General features: G+C 37.6%; 1 protein-coding gene across 13 annotated transcripts in view; it reads right to left on the bottom strand.

The window, feature by feature from the left end:
* Window positions 1–20,078, bottom strand: part of MBNL1 (muscleblind like splicing regulator 1) — a 199,035-nt gene that overhangs the window by 135,572 nt on the left and 43,385 nt on the right. For 6 of the 13 annotated variants that reach the window (XM_014569964.4, XM_006115957.5, XM_006115951.5 and 3 more), the window contains exon 2: window positions 18,211–19,152. The exons of 3 other annotated variants lie outside the window; for them this stretch is intronic. In XM_014569964.4, the coding sequence (XP_014425450.1) occupies window positions 18,211–18,384 (174 nt within the window). In that variant the 5' untranslated portion in view covers window positions 18,385–19,152. 4 more of the 13 variants (XM_006115952.5, XM_075937742.2, XM_089780816.1 and 1 more) reach the window with 4 other exon arrangements.

A 20,078-nucleotide genomic window follows, 5' to 3' on the forward strand; every position in this document is an offset into this window, starting at 1 on the left:
ATGAACCATTGGACTGATCCTGCATGGTCATTTTTATGGCCCATTAATTTCAATGGGTTTTGGATTATGGACTTCTCTACACAGTATTAGTCCTTCCCCAGTGCACCTGATGATACAGAAAGATGTCTGCAAACTCAGTGCCACATAGGAAACTTTTCACAACAAAGTTAAAATGCAATATCCTGAAAACAGGAGCTGATAATGGAAATGCTGGCAAAACCTCAACTGTAGAAGTACACAAGGACCTTTACAATAGATTATTCTTCTCTCAGGGTCAGCACCAGAATCATCCTTACCACAGGCAGGGCCACAAGAAAGTGAATGGCCTCCCAGGGATGGAAAAAGAGAAACCACATCATGAGCTGCCTCCTCTTCCACTCCTATTACTATGCGGGATGAGAGGATTTGAAATGAGTTGTTACTTCCACTTTAAGCCGACTGCAGGAGACTGTGAGTTGCAGGATTTGCATGGGAAATGGAGTCACAAACAGCTGTCTGCTTAAATTTTAATTAAGGCTGTCACAGGGCATCAAGAACCAACATGACTGCATTTTTCACAGATGGAAGTATGATAAAGAGGAGAATGTAACAAACACAGATTTTGTGGGCTGTTCCACAAATCCTTCCTCTGTGCACTAATGATTAACAGTGATTCAAAAAGGACTAAACCTGAGATCTGGCCTAGTGGGCATATGCCAAGGCGCTAATAACTTCTGATTTCCAATCACAACTATAACAGTGACTCACTATGTGGCTTTGGGCTATCCTGTGACTCGCTATGACTAAAATGGGAGTAGAATCTGTGTGTTTTTATATAAAATTTTGAATATAAGCACTAACAACAATACATGGGTACAGATAGGTATTTGAATAGTAAAATGTTTTCAAGTAAACACAGCATAGTAAATACTCTCCTATTGTTCTATCCTAAACTTACTAAAAATTGAGAGAATTTGCAGGTATGGGACTTCATTAGGACAGCTTCTTATCTGCAAATTGCTGAGATGTTCCAGGCTTATATACAAATTTTACTTGTGGTACCGTAGTTCGTCAATCCTATTCACCCAGTGACCTTCAGAGAAGCATTGAATTCCTAGGACAAAATTCTGTAGGCATCCCCCCCTCAGAGTTGCAAACAATGGTTAGCGATATAAACTACATGGAAAGATACTTCATGGTTATCCCATGATCATGCTGCTGAGGACAGATAAAGCAGCCAATAGACTTCTCAGAACTAGGTCACTGCAGAGGAAAAAGAGAGCAGTCAGGTATAGGTGGGATGATGAAGAGGAGATACGGTATAATACACCATATGGTATTATCGATTAAAATGTCTAGCAAGAGAAACACTTCTCACCACCAGTTCAACATGGCACTCAGTCTGCCCTTGCCAATGGACAGCTGACTCATCCCTGGTCTGCACAGCTCCTAGTCCCTGACCTAAAACAGCACACTGCACTACCTGATCTGGATCCATTTTCCACTTACCACGACTAAACCCCTGCTCTGTGCTTCCCCGTTCAGTGCTTTGCTTGGAAGTGGAAGTTCAGTTCAGCATCCATCCTCTCTTCCCCTTTTGCACACACAGATATAGCCAGTCTTTTACTCTTTATAAAGACAGAACTTTCAGACTGTGGAAACGTCTAGACTACAGGCTTTTGTCGACAGAAAGATGTCGACAGATACTGTCGACAAAGCTTCTGTCGACAAAGAGCGTCTAGACTACATTCAGTTCTGTCGACAAAGGAAGCTGCTTTGTCCACATGGCAGTGTAGACGCAAAGGACAGTTTAGATGCAATAACGCCTTCTGTCGACAGAACTCTGTCAACAGAAGGCGTTATTCCTCGTAAAATGAGGTTTACCAGCGTCAACAAAACTGCTGAGTTCTGTCAACGTTACGTCGACAGAACTCAGCGGTAGTGTAGACACAGGTTTAGTTTTGTCGACAAAAGTCCACTTTAGTTGACAAAACCCTGTAGTCTAGACACACCCTGTGCTTAGGTCAGCCAAAAGTAGCAGAGTTTGCAGAGATGATACCTCATCTACCATCCCATAGAAGTTTCTTCTAAGCCAATGATCTTCTAAGGCCAAGTCCATACATGGGTCCTGAACCAATATTAGCCTGCAAATGGTCAGTCCTTTGCTAAGTCTTGAAAACTGAAGAACAGTGATTTGGTGGGGAAAATACAGCATCATGAAATGAAAAAGGAGCAGAAGTCCACTGTGACTCTCAAAAATATGGAAAAACAGAAAGGCCATTTCTTTGCCTGCCAACAGCTACTCGGAAAAAAAAAATTCCTTCTAGAGGATTTTTTAAATAATGAACTCAGTCATTTTCATGAGGCAAGATCTCTGGTTTAGATGATGTACAGCTTCCAGTTTGATTGCATTTTCTGACAAGGAGTGCAATGAAAATGCATTCGCAAAGAACTACCAACTGATGAGTGAGCATATTGCTCTGGTTTCAAACTGATTCTCCCAGCTTCCTCATCAGCTCCTTCTTCCCTTGAATTTTATGTTTCATCCAATGTCCAAATATATTCATTTTGTCCACTTTGACTGAAAATTGTTGGAATACACACAGCAGGGTGAGTAGGCTATAATTATCAGAACATCATTATTTCAATCAACTCTCAGGATGATCAGTTAAGTATCAACATATAAAAACTGTAAGCATCTCTAAATCTTTCTTTTGCATCTTGGAATAAATTTTTTAAAAACTTCCTATGAACCTCTCTGTAGAGTGAGAATGCTAATGTATAAGTTATAGAACTCCAGATTTGAGGAAAGTTAGTTGAATTTATTTATCTTATTAAAGACCATTTTTCTGATTTTTAAACCTGCTGAAAATACGTCACAAGACTGAGTTAACAGAGCTAATTCATTTAATGTTTTGTGCACAGCAACTGACATTTTTTCCTTCTGTGCAGAGATTTTTTTTTAAATAAAACTGTTTATAGCACAATTTTTTTCATCTAAGTACTCAAGGCCCCCAAACTGCATTATTTGAGTAGCTGAACAACTTCATACATATGAGTAATCACACTGAATTCATTAATTAGGGACTTCAATGAGACTATTTACATAAGGAAATTTACTCTCATGTGTAAGTGTTTGCAGCAGGACAGAAAGCCTTAAATTGCAAATTTGGGACAAGTACTGTCTCTTTTGTTTCTGTAATATGTATATAATGGAGCCCTGATCCTGACTGAGGCTTTTCAGCAGTACTGTACTATGAGTATTAAATAACAACAACTCCCATTGCCTAGCATTCAAGATTAGGCCCTAAATTTGGACAATCAAGATTCAAATAATGAAATATGTGTTCATGGCAATTAATAAACATTTATGACATGCCCCTATTTTCAGTACAAGGGAAAGTAGGGGCAGAAGTCATCTTCATTTAAGTTGTTTTTTGCAATAAATTGAAAACCAAACTTTCTATAGATCAGATTAAATCCCATTCAAATTGGAGCTATAATTACATGTTTTGGTTTTCAAAATGTGTTTCTCTCACATCTAATATTCATAACGGTGCATGTGATCTTCAGCTAATGTAAATTCACTTAGCTTCACTGACTCCAAAGGAGACATGCCAATTTATACCAGTTAAAGATCTGGCTCTGTTCTATCATTTCAAGGAGTGTTTTAGACCCAAATGAGATATAATTTTATAACAATATTATCATCTTTTATTTGAAGTCATCATTTGTTTTACTTATTTTTTCTTAATACAGACTAACATACAAAAGTTATTTTAAAAGACCTGATGAATGCTACATACAAATTTATCCTTCGATACATCCATCTCACAACTCACTCAACAAACTGCTCCTGTTAAAATGGTTTAATCAATTATAGGAATTAAAGTAATGATCTCCCAGCAGTACTGTGTAGTATATGTAGCTTTCATCTGTGATTGGTGACCAAAGAATTGTTAACATTAATCTTTACAACTGTCTTGAACTGGTTAAATACATAACCATATATACTTATTTCTAAAAAAGTGCCTGAAAGTATTATAGTGCTAAAATTGCACTTGGTGAACAATTAAATGATTTCAAAGTAGAATTAATCACTTTTCTGATTTCTGAACACAAAACGTGATAGAATTAACCTTAACACATGTACAATTTAAGTTTGCTTGACAGTTAATATCAAGGCTTTAGGAAGATAACATTTAAGTAAAGTCTCATACAGCTTAGAGTATGTCTACACTGCACGGCTACAGCTACCTCACGTCTACACAAGACGCCCGTTATTTTGAAATATTTTAAAAAATAATGGGCATGCTATTTTGGCATCCCTCATTCCATGAGGGTTAAGGGATGTCTCGAAATAGCATGTTATTTCAAAATTTGGTGTTGTGTAGATATGCCAAATTTCAAAATAAGCTCAGCTACATCAGGCTAACACGGCTACAGTTTTATCACTATTTTAAAATAGATTCGAAATAAGATATGCAATTTGCATAGTGCAATCTGCATATCTTATTTTGAATTTAGGGTGCTGTGTAGATACATCCTTAGTCTCTGATCTCAAACTCAACCCAAGTCAGTCTGTAAAAGAAAAGTAATAGTACTAGAAAAGGCAAGTAGGTAATGTTCTCACAGTGGCATTGTTTTGTTTGTCAGTTAACTGTATTCTAAGAAAAGTTCTTAATTGATTGATGACCCCATTCTATATCCTATGTAACCATGTCCTCATCTCTCTTTTTGGCCACTGTATCCTTCCACCATTTCTCTATTCATATAAATATCTAACTGTCTCTTATAGTCATTAATTATATTCTAATGTAATCAAAATCTTCTCTTATTAGTAATACCGATTTCAACAGGAGCAAAACTAGACCACATATATTTTCTATAGTCTGTGTCAGCGATGGGCAACCAAGACTAGTGAGTGGCCCTCCATCTCTGTGGGCTACAGTAGTGGGCAACCTGTGGTCCACTGGAGTTACCCTTTGGCCTGCACACCCCTCACTGTCCCCTTTTACCACACTTTCTATTTCTCCCTCTCCCTCCCAGCACTTTCAGTAAACCATAAATCCGCTCACTCATGCTCCATCCCTGCTCCTCTCCCTGAACAGCCACAAACAGCTGATTTGCGGCATTCCCGCTTTGGAAGGGAATGAAGTGAGGATCAGCAGATTCATGGAGCTTCAAAAGTGCTGGGAGGGAGGGGGAGCTCCAAAAGTGCTGGGAGGGAGGGGAAGGAATAGGAAGTGTGGGGCTCCAGTATGTAAGAGGTATGTGGGGGAGGAGGACAGACAGGGGGATGAGCAGGCCACAGGTGGAATCCCAAAGGACAACATGCAGCCCACTGATTGTCCACCCCTGGTCTGAGTTAACATTTTACCTGAATTCCCTTTAAAAAAAATAACGGTTTTAAATTGAGCCCTTTCATTTTTGTAACCATCCAGACAGTTTGCTGCATTCTTCTTTTGCGATTCCGGACTCATTTATTATTTTTTAATCAATTTACCTGAAAATCCGCTGATCTTCATCAAGATCATCATCTTCAGATGCAAAATTTACTTATAATAAATATTTTTTAAACCTACAATAACTCAGGTTGCTGTCTGACACAGCAACCTTTCAAAGCAACACTATCCTTCATATCCCCTGAGAATATGACTTAAGCTAAATATAATATTTGAAATTGAGTTCAACCAGCTGCAATAAACACTGTTTTGAACTTTATTCCATAACTGGGATGGTCTCTCTCACTATCATGTCTATCTTTGGGTGCAGGTTTTCACTTCAACCATCCAGTAATGAGTTTTTCCTCTATTCTTCTGAAATAATCCCTAAATTAATTCCTTGGTGACTACACTGATTTTCTTAACTATTTAGGTGTATCCCCACTGGATTTGTTGTCCTCGGGTTTATTTAACATTTACGTAACTAAAAATGAATTTTTTGTCATTGTTTTTGTAATTTTAGAGGTCCCTAATCTTTATTCTTCCTAAATGCTAAATTTCCTTTATCAAATTTGTTATTTTCCATGTGACAGTGTTCTACCCACCCTGCATAAAACACAAATAACTCCTGTTCATGCATCAATATAATTAAGAAGGACATCAGGAATGTGCACTAGGATCTTGTGTACAACCTGGGAACAGCTCTGCTTATGATTTGTAATCTCATTTTTCTCCCCACCAATAGCTAAGACCATTAAGCGCTGTTCAAATCATGATTTTAAAAAGAACCAAATATGGTTTTATATATTATGCAGATTGATCTTTATAAAACAAAGGGTCATTAACATGAAAACTATCTCTGTTCAATAAACCATATTACGAGTTCCTCTGAACTACCCTTTAGTTTAATTGGATTCCACTTAACAAGATGTAAGGGTTACCGTTTCAGGCTGAAACAACAAAAGGTATTTTACACAAACAGACAACTCTTAATAGGGCCTAAATGTAAAAGATGAGAGGGCTTCAGAGACTCTCTCATGCAGCTTTGTCTCAATTCCTTTTCCCTTGGAAGGGGCAATGCCTTTATTCTGGAATACATAATCCTACCAATTAAGATGACAAGTGCCATGGGAGCTACTTAAGATAAATCCAGCCACTAAGAATATTGTGCCTACTTTCTCTCTCTTTGACAACTAAAATCTCTTTCTTTTGAGCCTGTCCATATCTCAGCTCACTTCAGCTGCCCACAGCTTATACAAAATGTTTCTGCTGAAATAAATTTTCCCATGCCCTGGATTTGTTATTCCTTTATCCAAATTACCTTCATAAGCATTTTGCCTCCCAAATTTCCTGTATTCACCTTTAAAACCATGGATAACTGCCTCTGTGTACATCTCTTCTCACATATCCTTCCCACGCAAACTGACATCATAAATCCTTCTACCGTATCTACTTTGTACCTTGCACCTCTAGGGCATCAAATGGTCATCTTTAAATAAACCCTTGAAAATCACTGGGGTTTTTTATTGCAGTGGTTCAGCAATGCTCCACCCAAGAAAAGGAATTTGTGTTTTGTAATAAAAGTATGTAGCACTTTTAGCCTGTAAAGAGGAAGTATCTCCCTTTATGTTCTGTACAGCACAATGTACACTAACAGTATGCAATAAACACTAAATATGTAACAAATAAGAAGGATTGGATTCCTTTTTTCCTACATTGTTCAGGAGTCCTAATTTGTATTGGATATCTTTAATCATTCAGTGCTCATAAAACAAGGATTTTTTTTCCAGCCCCGGTTATACTCCTGTAAAATTATAATGACTGAATCATTCTGAGAGAGTTCACCTGACTCATTCCAATGCAGGGAAGATTTTAACAGAGCATTGGACAAGCAGAGATATCTAAATGCAAACTGGCTTTTGAATATGCACTAACACACATAAACTGAATAACAGATGCAATTTATCCATCACAAGCAGGTTCTAAATACTGATTATATCAGTGCTTGTGCAGAAAACTGAAAGTGATAAAAAAGCCAAGAAGCTTTTCAAACTTTAATTTGCCTTGTTTCTCTTTGTGTAATATGCTCTGAACTAGTAACAGCTGATACAGTAAGGGCTAAATTCTGTTCTGTGGTAGAACAGAAATGGGTCCTAATTCTTTAATTTTTTTAATTAAAACTTTTTGTCTCAACAGTAACAGCGAATCCTAAACACAGAATACGTCTTATAAAAGAGTTGTTTATTTTATAAGTTTTAAATTTATCAAGTTTCAAATTAAACGAGTCTTCTCTTGTTCTCGTATTATGGAATGGGGCCAAAATGCATGCCTGTATTGTCACCATTATAACAACGGTTATTTTACACACAGCTAAAATTTGTCAGGCTTCTGACTAGTGAAAACCCTGTGAAAGGCCATTCAGGCTCTGAAAGATCTAATTGGAAGTTTTGCGGCCTTTTTCTAGCACAGCAGCCAGCCACAGAGAATTTTTTTAATTGTACCCAAATCAGAAAATGGATTCACATAATAAATGAATTGTATCAAGTATATTATAGCATACACCATGAATAGGAGATATATTATTAAGCATAAATACACTATGTATGGAATAAAGCATTTATGATACACTTTGACTTACAGACACCTGTTAAGCGTGTTCCCAAAAGTGGTATAATACACTGAGCAAAATTCAGTAAAAGGTAATCATGCCCAATATGATTTAACAAGTATATTGCATTGTGCTTTTAACACTGATGAAGCTGTCATTTCTGTTTTGAAACAATCCCCTATGGGGAAAAACAAGGATGGTGAGGAAGTCTGGATACACAGGGAACCTCAAAAGTAGTAATAAGGCAATATCTACACTATCAGCAACAAATGTAATTCTCACCTCAAGTGCACAATACTCATACTAGCGCACATTGAGCAAGCAAGAATATAAATAGTGTAGCATGGGCTGAATACAGACTCATGGGGTTTGGGCAGGATTATGCCCAGCAGGATTCCACTGGTGCTTCCAGTGTTACTATGGCCACGTTATTGTTTATACGAATGCTAGCTCAATGAAAGCTAGTGTGAACATGGTGTACACAAGCTGGGAATCACACATACCTAGATCAGTGATTTTTTTTTTCTTCCTTAAAACTCTGGGTTGGGATATACAGTAAGCTTCCAATAATCCGGCACCTTTAGGACCCAACGAGTGCCAGATTATCAGATATGCCAGACTATCGGTAGGGGGGGCTATGAGGGGTCCGGGGTGGAGTGCCGATAGTCCGGCTCTGCCCCAGGATTCCCCGATTCAGCCGCTGCTGGTCAGTTTGAATCGGGGATGCCTGGGACAGAGCAGCTGGGGTGCTGCCGGGCTGGTACCGCAGTGCCAAGGGGCGGCACTACAGGACCAACTCGGCAGCACCCCAGCTGCTCTGCCCCAGGCATCCCCAAGTCAGCCGCTGCTGAAACTGATCAGCGGCTGACGAAGCCCAGGGCAGAGCTGCTCTGCCCCGGGCTTCCTGGAATCAGCCGCTGGTCAATTTCAGCAGCGGCTGAATCTGGGACGCCTGGGGCAGAGCAGCTGGGGTGCTACCGGGTTGGTCCCGTAGCGCCGCCCCTGGGCACTGTGAGACCACCCCGGCAACACTCCAGCTGCTCTGCCCCAGGCGTTCCAAGAGCAGCTGGGGTGCTACCAGGTTGGTCCCAGAGCCCTGAGGGGCAGTGCTACGGGACCAACCCGGCAGCACCCCAGATACTCTGCCCCCGGCTTCCCCGATTCAGCTGCTGGTCAGTTTCAGCAGCGGCTGAATCGGGGAAGCCGGGCGCAGAGCAGCTCCAATTGTCCAGCTGCCCGGAGCACTTCTGGGTTCCCGATGGTGCCGGACCATCAGGAGTGCCGGAGCATTGGATGTCAGACCAATGGAGTTTTACTGTACCTGAATCTGACAACAATTGAGTGAAGGGTAAAAATTTAAAGCCACCTCGATGGTACATTATGAATTCCATTGGTAGATATCTCATAACAGATACCAGATGTGCTGATGACATGCTATTATTTGCCATGGAAGAAAAGCAACAAATAACAGAGTCTGTAAAAGTAGTCAGTTAGAAGAACAAGGAATATTGCTGAATGTGTCAAAGACAAAACCCCCTTACGTTGACATGACTAACAAAAAGGATGTAAGTGTACACCACAATTAAAGGACAAGTTGTAGAGGCAATAGCTGAATTTAGCTATATATATCCAGACAAGGAGGCTGTTCCCAAAGAAATTAGAAGACAATTAGGGGCAGCTAACTCGGTTGCAGACTGTTTGAAGAAGCTTTAGAAAAAACACATAGTCTGTCAAAATCTGTAAAGGTGCAAGAGATGAAAAGCCTAATTTTTTTCCATATCAATTTATGAATGTGAATCATGGGAAGTTAATGCTGCTAGAATGAAGAAAACAGAAGCTTTTTAAATATCACGCTGGTTAAGTTTTTTGTGTATTTCCTGGATGAAAAATAAAAGATGAATCCCTCAGAAGTATTATTGAAGAGAAGCAAACCCTGATGTCAGAAATCAACAGATGCAAACTTATGTACTTTGGAACCAGTAGGCAGAGAGATGGAAACAGGCTTGTGAAAGCAATTATGAATGGAATGGTGGAAGTTAACAAGGAGTTAATGACCAGCCTGGAGATAGATGGTGTGTGGCAGATCACTAAAAGTTCAGCCACTGAGTGCTCAAGTTAGCAATGGATCATGACGGATTCCACAAACTTCTGCTGTGATCTCACCAAAGTTCAGACATAAATACATTTACTTTACTTACTATTGCTGAGTACAAAATAACCAATTAAATACCATTTATAAATATCCCTTTCCCCTTTTGCAAACTTACTCCCCAATCCTGCTAATATGTATGCATTTAATTTGAAATATGTCACCCCACTGACTTCAGTGGAATCACTTGGGTTTAAAGTTAACGGTACCACCTTCTCAAACAACTGACATTTTTCAAATAGTTATTATATTTCTTGACTCTGTATATTATTTTAATAAATTAAGTCCTGAGCCAAAGGCCATTGAAGTTAAAAGCAATCTTTTCATGGATTTCGAAGGGTTCAGATCCTTGTAGCTTGCAGAGTATTATAAATACCTCCAGTACCTACAGTTTTCAGACATACAAATTTTTTTCTAACCATTGCAGCACATCTGTTTAAACAACTTAATTGTAGCCGGGCAGGTGATGAAATGTTTGGGTGTAAAAAGTACAAAAATAATATAGCACTGTAAAACTTAAAACAAAAATTCAGTTTTCTCCAAATTTCAGTTGTGTTAACATATCTTCCCCTCTCCCCCCCCCCCCGACTTCTCTCAAGTACCTCTAAGGGTAACTCATACCACTGGTTGAGAAACACTGCAATACTGAATATATATTACAGATTAAAAGTACCCGACTTCCCTGCCAGCATAGAGTATATTTAGAATTCTCACTAACTACAGAAAATTTTATACTGAAACTTTATGATGACAAATAAAAGATGCGAAAACAGAACAACTTCATCACTCCAATATACCTGGCATGTATCCATCAATGTGTCTAACTGCTTTGGCATAACAACATTGTGTCCTGAGACTCAGCGCAAATTAAAAATAGCTCTGTTTCTTTGGTATCAGGTTCCAGCTATCAGTTTTATCCCCTGGCAAGGTTGGATTGGGAGTTCCCATGTTGGTGCCAGTGAATTTTGCCATAGCACAGCATAACGGGAAATCCTACCTCTCTATATCGAAGGAATAATAATTGATCCAACAGATTTTGCTCAGACAAAAGCAATCAGATCAACATGTGCAAATTATGGCTAAACAAAACTACTGACTCATTAACCCAATGGAAGTTCTGGTACAGAGCTACTAAATGACAATTAATTCATTAAAATGATTAACAGTTGCGGGTGGCTTCTAGTGCAACTGCATGATGCAGTGGCTCTTTGAGAAGATACATGCGCTGCTGATATACCAGTTTCTTCTCCCACTGGACTGAAAACCCAAGGCTCCCTGAAATTATTCCAGCCCTTAAGGCTTGAGTAGCTGCTCTGAGGCAGTTCCAATACTATTCTTCAGTTTCACTGGAGGAGACTTTCCCTCACTGTGTTCCACAGAACTCCCCAGCCTGCAGGAGGTTTTATTTGGGCAGAGCACATAGACACAGATTTACCTTTAGTTTTCCTATCACACAAAATACAAAGGCTTTTTATATTGGTGACCTTATTATACCAATTAAAATTAAACATTGTTAATTAACCCTTAATCCTGAGCTGCAAATAAAATTAAATAGTATCAGTATTTCTGATTAACATATCAATATGATAGCTATGTTCTGTTATAGTGATACTTTATCATTCATAATTTTTAAATCAGATATTTCCTTTTCTCATATGTTTGGCTTGGCCTGGCCCAATATCTGAGTACATGCATTCAACTACAAACTCATAGCTATAATTACTATTAAATTTAATATACCATTTAGAAATCCCCATTGAAGATAGCTTTGCCATAGGGGTTCTGAAATATTCCTCACACCAATAATGCATACAGATTTTTCTACTGACATAATTTTCTATGAAAATAAATGGTGTTTTGCAAGTCCATTAAAAAAGAAAAGAACTGAGTCTGGGTAACTGAATCTCTGTTAATTTTGTTTTTAATATATTTAAGTAGTGATGGTGAAAGAAGCAAAATTCATAGCATGAAAGATGGAAATGCTATATTTACCCATAGACCAGATCCAGCATAGTCACTAGCAGTGAAAACTTCCACATATCACTTTACGAATATGCTACTTCAAAAGGACAGTTCCATCTTGAGGAGCATTCAGTCCTTTGTCCTCTTTTTTGGGATTACAAATAAGCTTCCTCATTAGCATCACCCCAGTACTTGGTTTCAGTGAGGCAGGTATGTGCCACTAAGACCTGGAAACCATCAACTCATTTCCCACAGGTATTATGACAAAATTCTACTGAAAGGGGGAAGAGAACTTTATTTGATATATTAAGTATAGAAACTGATACAGTCAAACATCATTCATGCAAAACTTGTATAGATGAAGTTTGCTCCACACGTTTTTAATTTTATTTTTCCTATCTTTCCCTCCACTTTGAAAGTGATTTAAGGGTGGAAGAAGCAGAGGAAACTTGCAGGAATCGCATGAATAAACAAACTACTTTCCAAGGAAGCCTTCTTCACTCCAAAAGAGCTGTCTAAGACCTAGGAACTGCTGTCTTTTTTTCTCCAGCTGAGAGGATGGACTGCTTCACTTGAAGTAAGCCTGGGATTATTCAGCAAAAGATTAGATAGTAAGATTCCATTTTCACCGCAGATAGGAAACAGGTAAAATCTTTTCTGCCAGTGATTGCATGGACATAAACAATGAGATGAACCCCAAAACTCCTGTGCCATTTCAAAAAGGACTTTCAGTTCTCTACCCAAAGAGAACAAAACAATGTGATATAAAACAGGGGAGTTAGGCAACAACAAACACCAGGAATAAGAATTTGTGAGTTGCTGGTTTTCCCAGAAATAATAAATAACCCTAAGTTTATTTTCCGCAAAAGCTAACTCATAAAATGTCAGAAGAACTGCAGATCACTCAACTTGATTTTAGCCAGGAGACTCTGATTCTAAGACTGCATAGACTGTCCTCATATTATGTCAATTCCTGACAGAAATAAGTTCCTCACAAATGCAAGAAGTATGACATCCTTCATGTTTCTGACTTCTAGAACTGAGTTGTAACCTTACTATCATTATTATTCGGTCCTCATAAAGCTTCTTTGAAGTTGAACAACAGATATAAAATGTTGGTCTTAATGTAATTTCTTGGATCCATCAAAATTAAGAGTGAACTTTGAAAGCCAAACATTTGTATTTAGAAATGTAGAAAACACAAGATTTTGTTTCAGCAGAAAAAGGAGAGAGATTTCAGAGGCTGCTCCTAATACCTCAATATGAAGATTTAACTTCAGATACAAGTTCATTCATGTAAACTTTTGCGCTCAAACGTTTTATTTATTTATTTTTATTTTGTGTGTCTTTACACTTTTCTCTCAAATGTGAAAGTTTTTTCATCTTTACTACTGTACCTGCATCTGCTCAGAGTTTCTTCTGTTTAGAGTCTGTATAAATGTAGTATTGTAATATTTTAAATTTCTTCCTTCAGATGCTAAATGAAACAATTTAATATGAAACATGCCTTATAGAGCTATAACTCTGAATCATTTCCGGTATGATTTTTGAATGCCACTGATGCTCCTATAATGGAACTTTTATATGTGCTTTTTTAAGTGTGTTATTCCCCTCTTATACCCTATTTTCCCACTTAATTTGCTTGTTTTGGTTTCCCACATTCTTTCCCCCAAATGGGAGCATAGTACTGAAGAAGGTAATTAAATGTGTAACTATCTCCTGTATGGCAATGATATTCTCTCTCTTTGTATGTTTATACTCAAATCAGTTATGAAGGGACTGATTCTGTGAATTTCTACTGGTATACCCCACAGCAAAATTAGGTTCCAAAAGTGTTGTTTTTCTTTTTTAATTTAAGGAAACCCAAAATGGAGATATGCATAATTAATAATTCTATCTCTCAGGTGATGGAGAATTGAGATTCTCCACAGATTAATCCATAATGAATTCATACATTTTACAAGGTCAAAATAATTACCTCTAATATTTCAAAGCTTCTCAGTAAAAAAGTGGAACACTGCTATGAATTTATGAAGAGTCTTAGTGTTCATATTACAAAGGAGGTGTCTGTACAATGGAGTGTAATTTTAGCATTAATTTTAATCATTAAAATGCAGTGCAATCTATGTATCTCATATGCATTGCTATATTATTAAATAATCTGCATAGATAAACACTGCAAAAATACCTGAAATATCTAGCATCTAACTTTTACTGAAAATGTTTAAAAAAAGGAAAAAGAGAAATTATTCAGAAGGAAATATAATATGATTGCTCATGATTTTGCACCTGGGAAGTCAAGTTTAGGTCCAAACCCATTTTATATCCCATCAATATAGAAATTGAGTATGAGGTAACAAATCCAGGAGATGTTATAAACTTAAAGAGAGCAATGGTTTATCAGTAAAGCAAAACCTTCTGAACATTAGCATTAGAAGGATAATCCTTTTTATTTGGCCCAAATCCTGCAGTGTTTACTCAGTCTGTTAAAATCAATGGGAGTTTGCCTTACCAAGAACTGCAGGCTTTAATAATAGTGAACCAATAGTCACTGAATACATTAAATGTCTTCTAAACTGGAGACCACTACTCCAATACTGTACTCACATAAGCCATCACATGACACCAGTGGGCTCAATCTTAGGACTAGCTCAATTCTCTTACCCGCAAATTTACACATCTATCCTTATCATTTATTAAAACAAACCTTGTTTTTGTCTAAACTGAAAAGGCATTTCTCAGGGATGATTTTCCCTTATATAAATAACAATATCTTCAATATTTTGGTTACTTGTAACAAACTGCATTTCCTTCTTGCAGCCAGAAACTCTTTCCCAGTATATTAAATATAAGGCACCCAGGAGTTCAGCCAAAGTCTGAAAGAGCACAGCTGAATGGTACTGCCATTTCACGGGGTCCCCTCAGAAAGTATTTGCTTTGCCTGTCTAATGTTCTAAATATAGAAAAGCACACAGGGGCTCTATCCACCTTGTGCTCAAACACTGATACTAAACAGGCTCTAGATGCATTCTTCAATATCTAACACACATCTCATCACACAAGCTAGAAAGCTACAAGATTTAAAAACCACTACTGTACTTGTCAGATGATTTTTTAAACCATATAAATTAGAGACTTAGTGCCAATTTGCTAACAAGTCTCCATAACTAAAGATCTGACCTACTTCCAATAATCTAAGATGAGCTATTTAGATAGTTTATAATTATATTATTATATGCATTGATAAGGTGATTAAACATTCTACAAGTATTTAAGAAATAATAGTCATTTTATAGTAAGCTTTTAGAGACACTAGCATGTTAATAAAGAGTAAGAATACTACGTATAAATTCAACTTATATAAATATTTTCATTCTAGATATGGAATACATAGAATACTTTCTGAAAAACATGTGTTTAGATGCCATATTTAACATTTTAACTAAAAGCAAAAAGCTTTAGAAAAAAACAAAATAATCAATACATTTGTAGTGCAGCGCGTGTGTGCACATGCACACACACAGTGCAGGTATTTTGCTCCAAGTTGAATTAGGCAGGGAATTCAGTAAAGAAATATACTTCATTTTCAAACTGCCAAAGAGATTTCTGGGCAGTTGTCAGAACAATCTAATTTAACCACAGCTCAACTATCTGCTTATAAATATATATTAGCCAAATTATCCTATATGCAAGTTTACAGTATATATGAGTTTAATGATGTAGTTTAGTCCTCTCTCATGGATGGTAATAATGGCCCTGGAGCTGCAGAACTGGTGCTCTACAACTTGCAGAAAGGAGAATTCCATCTGACACCTGTAGAGTTTTCCAGGACAAAGCTTTGACAGAGTGATTTTGGGTCACAGTAAGCCATTGAGGTTAACAGAAGAAAATATATAACTATTAAGCAATAGGTTTTCACAAAGTAAAAGAATATCTGGAACAAATTCCGCCTCAATTTATAAACCACTCAACTCTAATAACTCCACGTGGTCACCAAGAATAACCACCCCCACCTAACATTTTGGAACCATAGTCCTTTCACCCCTGGATCTCATGGCTTCCTACTGCGAACCATGTTAAGGTTTTCAAGAGTATAGTTAAACGAACACTGGTGTCTCATTTTCTACCTTTTCACATTTTTTCTGAACCCAAGGTATTTTAAATTTTCTTTTTTAAACTTATGACTAATAGAGCAATCCAGGAGTGGAAATGTGAAACTCTGTGCTGTCAAATGAGTAGAAGCAATTAGCTAGGAAATTAAACTGTGTGTTGCTGTTTCAGCTGGTTATGGTGCTTTAACAATAAACAAATTCTAATTCTTACATTCTCTTATATAGAAGCATTTTATTGAGTTCCATGAGTGAAACTTGAATATCAGATATCTAAGCTACAACACAGATACTTTTACAAAATAATAATAATAAACCTTCACAACTCTACAAGTGCAGAAAATGGAGCAGGTTCACGATCGTGGCAGGGATTAAGTCTATACACAGTTCTTATGCACTAGATCAAGCCTACCACCAAAAAAACAAAAACAAAAAACTATCATATGTATCCACTCCTATACAAATGCCCCAAAGCTGTGACTAGAATTGGTTGATAATTTTTTGATGAAATATTTTTCATAGGGAAATACTGATTTGTCAACAGCAAAACTTTTTGTGGGCAAGGATCTATTCTGATAAATTTCTCAACTTGAAAACATTGTGGAAAAAAGTGTAGAAATTTTCAAAATAATTTGTTTTGAAATTTTAGAAATGGTAACATTCTGTTTACCAGATCAAAATTACTTTTTAACTGCAAAATTTAAGCGATAGGAAAAAGAAACAAAAGTTTTTACATTAAAAAGAGCCAGAGTCAAAACAAAAGGTTTCAAATTTATTTATGTGAAATGCTTGATTGATCTGAACCACACATTTTTAAATTCTTGGTTAACAAACATTTTAATTTTTTGTTCCATTTTGGAACTGGAAAACATTTTGAAATCTCATAATTTTGGTGGGATAGGAAAAAACATTTCCTGCCCTGCTGCAGTTGTGATCCTAATCTGACTATAAATCGGCCTACAGTAGCTACCTAAGACAGAACGTTCCCTCCAGCAAAGCCCGTATACTCATGTTTTGCGCCACTTCCTGGGATTTGGCCCCAAGAGCAGCTATATTATATTCTAGAGAAAACAAAGAGAGACTCTTCTGTCAGGCTTTATGATTTATGACTTTGTGCTGTATTAAATTACAGTTTGTGGGTTAGCTATTTAAAGTCTGAGACTATTTAATTAATAAAGAATGAAGAGAAGGAGCTGGAAATCTGTGTGTTTCGCAACTGACCCCTGAAACACTATAGACAGTTGAAAATACCTGTCCTACACTTTACACAGCTTACCTAGCATATATGTTTTAAAAGTGGCAGTAAGCCTGCAGCTTCTCTGTTTTAGTTGTCCTGGCATGACTGCAGATACCTGGCTTTCAGTTACATTTTTTCAAGAAATGCATCACTACTTTCCTTAAATATTTGTAAGCAAAAAGGAAAAAACCATGGCAGTCCAAAAGATGGGTGAGAAAGATGTTTTCAGAAGTAGCCAGGCTAATTTATGAAGGAAAATACTCATCTCAAATATACAGCTACTATCCAGAGCCAACAACAATCCACATGCAGTTACAAGACAGCAACAAATCATCATTTAGAACACATGGTTTGCATTTCCAGGCTGATTTATTTAATTTATTTATTTATTAGAATCTTTATGATCACTTTACTATTTCTAAACAAAATATTCACCACTTTTTACACTAGCTGCAGACCAACAACAATTCAGGGTTAAGGAAATACTAACTGTAACCACACCAATTCCAGAGATCCCGAACTCTGTTATAATTATTTTTCCCTTATTCTTTTTCCCATCCCGGGAGAAAAACAAAACGAACAAATCAGCAATAAAAAAAAGCCATAAATCTCCACACTAGCACAGACAGCAATCCATATCTCCCAGACTCTATGATTCTGCCGATTATAATTGTTTCATCCATTAACTATTTATCCTTGAAAAGAATATAATATTTACTCACTTTCAATGAATCAAAGCAGGCGATTACTCGTCCATTTTCAACTTGGCAGCTTTTCGATGGATGTGCAAATTTACATTCCGTGTCTGGCCGTGAGCAAGTCCCTCTTTGGAACTCTCTACACACTTCCAGTGTTAGCCATTTTGTGTCCCGAATCGGTGTGACACTAACAGCCATGTTTAGATTTTTACAGGTAGTTTAAATTTTCAGTGAAACAAACAAACAAACAGCCAAACTGATAGACTGGAAATGATGAAAATGTCACCTCCAAAATACTTTCCCCCCCACTCTCTACTTTAAAAGTACATGTAAAATTGTGTTGTCACAATATCAAAGAAAAGGTTTCCAACTAGAAATTCACAGCATGAAAATGCTAATTGAAACAGGTTTTGTACTTAAAGAAATGCTAGGTTCATAAGTAAGATGAATGTTAAAAAGTGTGGCTTGAAACTAGCCTTGTGCTCTCAATAACCCATTCTGAGTGCCAATTTGGAGCCCAAAATGCAAGCATGAAAACGTGGCAGACCCTTTGACACAGAATTTCCAAGCTGCTTTCAGTACAGTTATCTGAAAGGTAATCTCCAACACAGCTGAATTTGCAACCGAGTTTTGTGGTGCAATCGGTATTGATTAGTTTGGCATAGACAGATGCAGCAGTTTAGAGCAACAATCGAGAATTTTTTTTCCTCTCCTTGATTTCCTGGCAGAAGATATCTTACTTTTTCAGCCAACTTATTTTTATACTAAAGCAGCCTAGGGCAATGCCTGATACTTAGAGCTTTTCTCTTGATTATAAGTAGAAATGGGGGTGTCTGGGCTAGAGGTGGAGGGTGGATGTGCTGTCGTCGCAGTCTAGCTGGCAGCAAGCAAGGCAAAAAGCAGAGACTGCTCTAGAAGCGGTTCCAAGCAGCAGAGACGTCAGGAAAGGCACTTCTTAGTACCAACCTGTAGAAAAAACAAATACGTTAAAATTTACCAAGCAGCATTCCACTGAGGTCCCACAGCATTACAGCCTTGCCATGTGCTCCTAGACTACTGTGCAGAATTATAGTCTGCCTGCTTCTTTCACACAAAATACTTACAGTGTAGCATATTGCAGCCAGCCATCGTAGATTTATTAAAAAAGGGGCCGTTTTCCCTTGTGAAGCAATGCATGATAGAGAGATAACCAATCACAGATAGTGTTGCAGCAATATTCTGGGCAGAAAGCCAATAGTGTGGGCTGTCTTATGAAAGGTCGCGCCTGTCAGACGTTCATTACTATGCTATAAGCACAGAAAATGTCCATCAGATGTGACTTATTCCACTGCAAGAGGACGAGCATGTGGGTTTTGAATTTACCCAACATGCAGTTAGTGGATTAAACCATGTTAGTTTTAAAACAGCTTCCAACACAAGCACAAGCACCCTGCCGAAAAAAAGCAAGCTTTAAAACTGCAGATCACTTTCAAGCTGCTTTCTCTCCAGCGCTGCCTTGAGCACAGCCAGCATACTGTCTACTGTATCCAACACGTGAATATAAAAAGAAAGGGAGAGTTCATAAATGGTACATTCTCCTGACCTAACCAATTCACTTCCTCCTAAACCATAAGTCCTGCCTCTCCTCAGAAATCAGCACTCGTTAATACAGTAAAACTATTCCATTCAGCCAGCAGACACTTTGTCAATATATCACCGGCAGGCTAGATATGAACAAAAGCACCCTTTATTCTGACCTTTCTCAAGGAAAAAGTCCAGGTCGTAGAGGGAACATAAGAATTGCAGTGTTGTCAGGATGTCTGGCAAAACGTAAGTTAACCTCAGGGGAGAAAGTGATTCCATCACAGTAACATTAAATATTAATCATGGAATTTGATTTAAGCAGCATGATG

Source organism: Pelodiscus sinensis, chromosome 10 (genome assembly GCF_052426305.1).
Source record: "Pelodiscus sinensis isolate ZL-2025 chromosome 10, ASM5242630v1, whole genome shotgun sequence".
Lineage (NCBI taxonomy): Eukaryota > Metazoa > Chordata > Testudines > Trionychidae > Pelodiscus > Pelodiscus sinensis.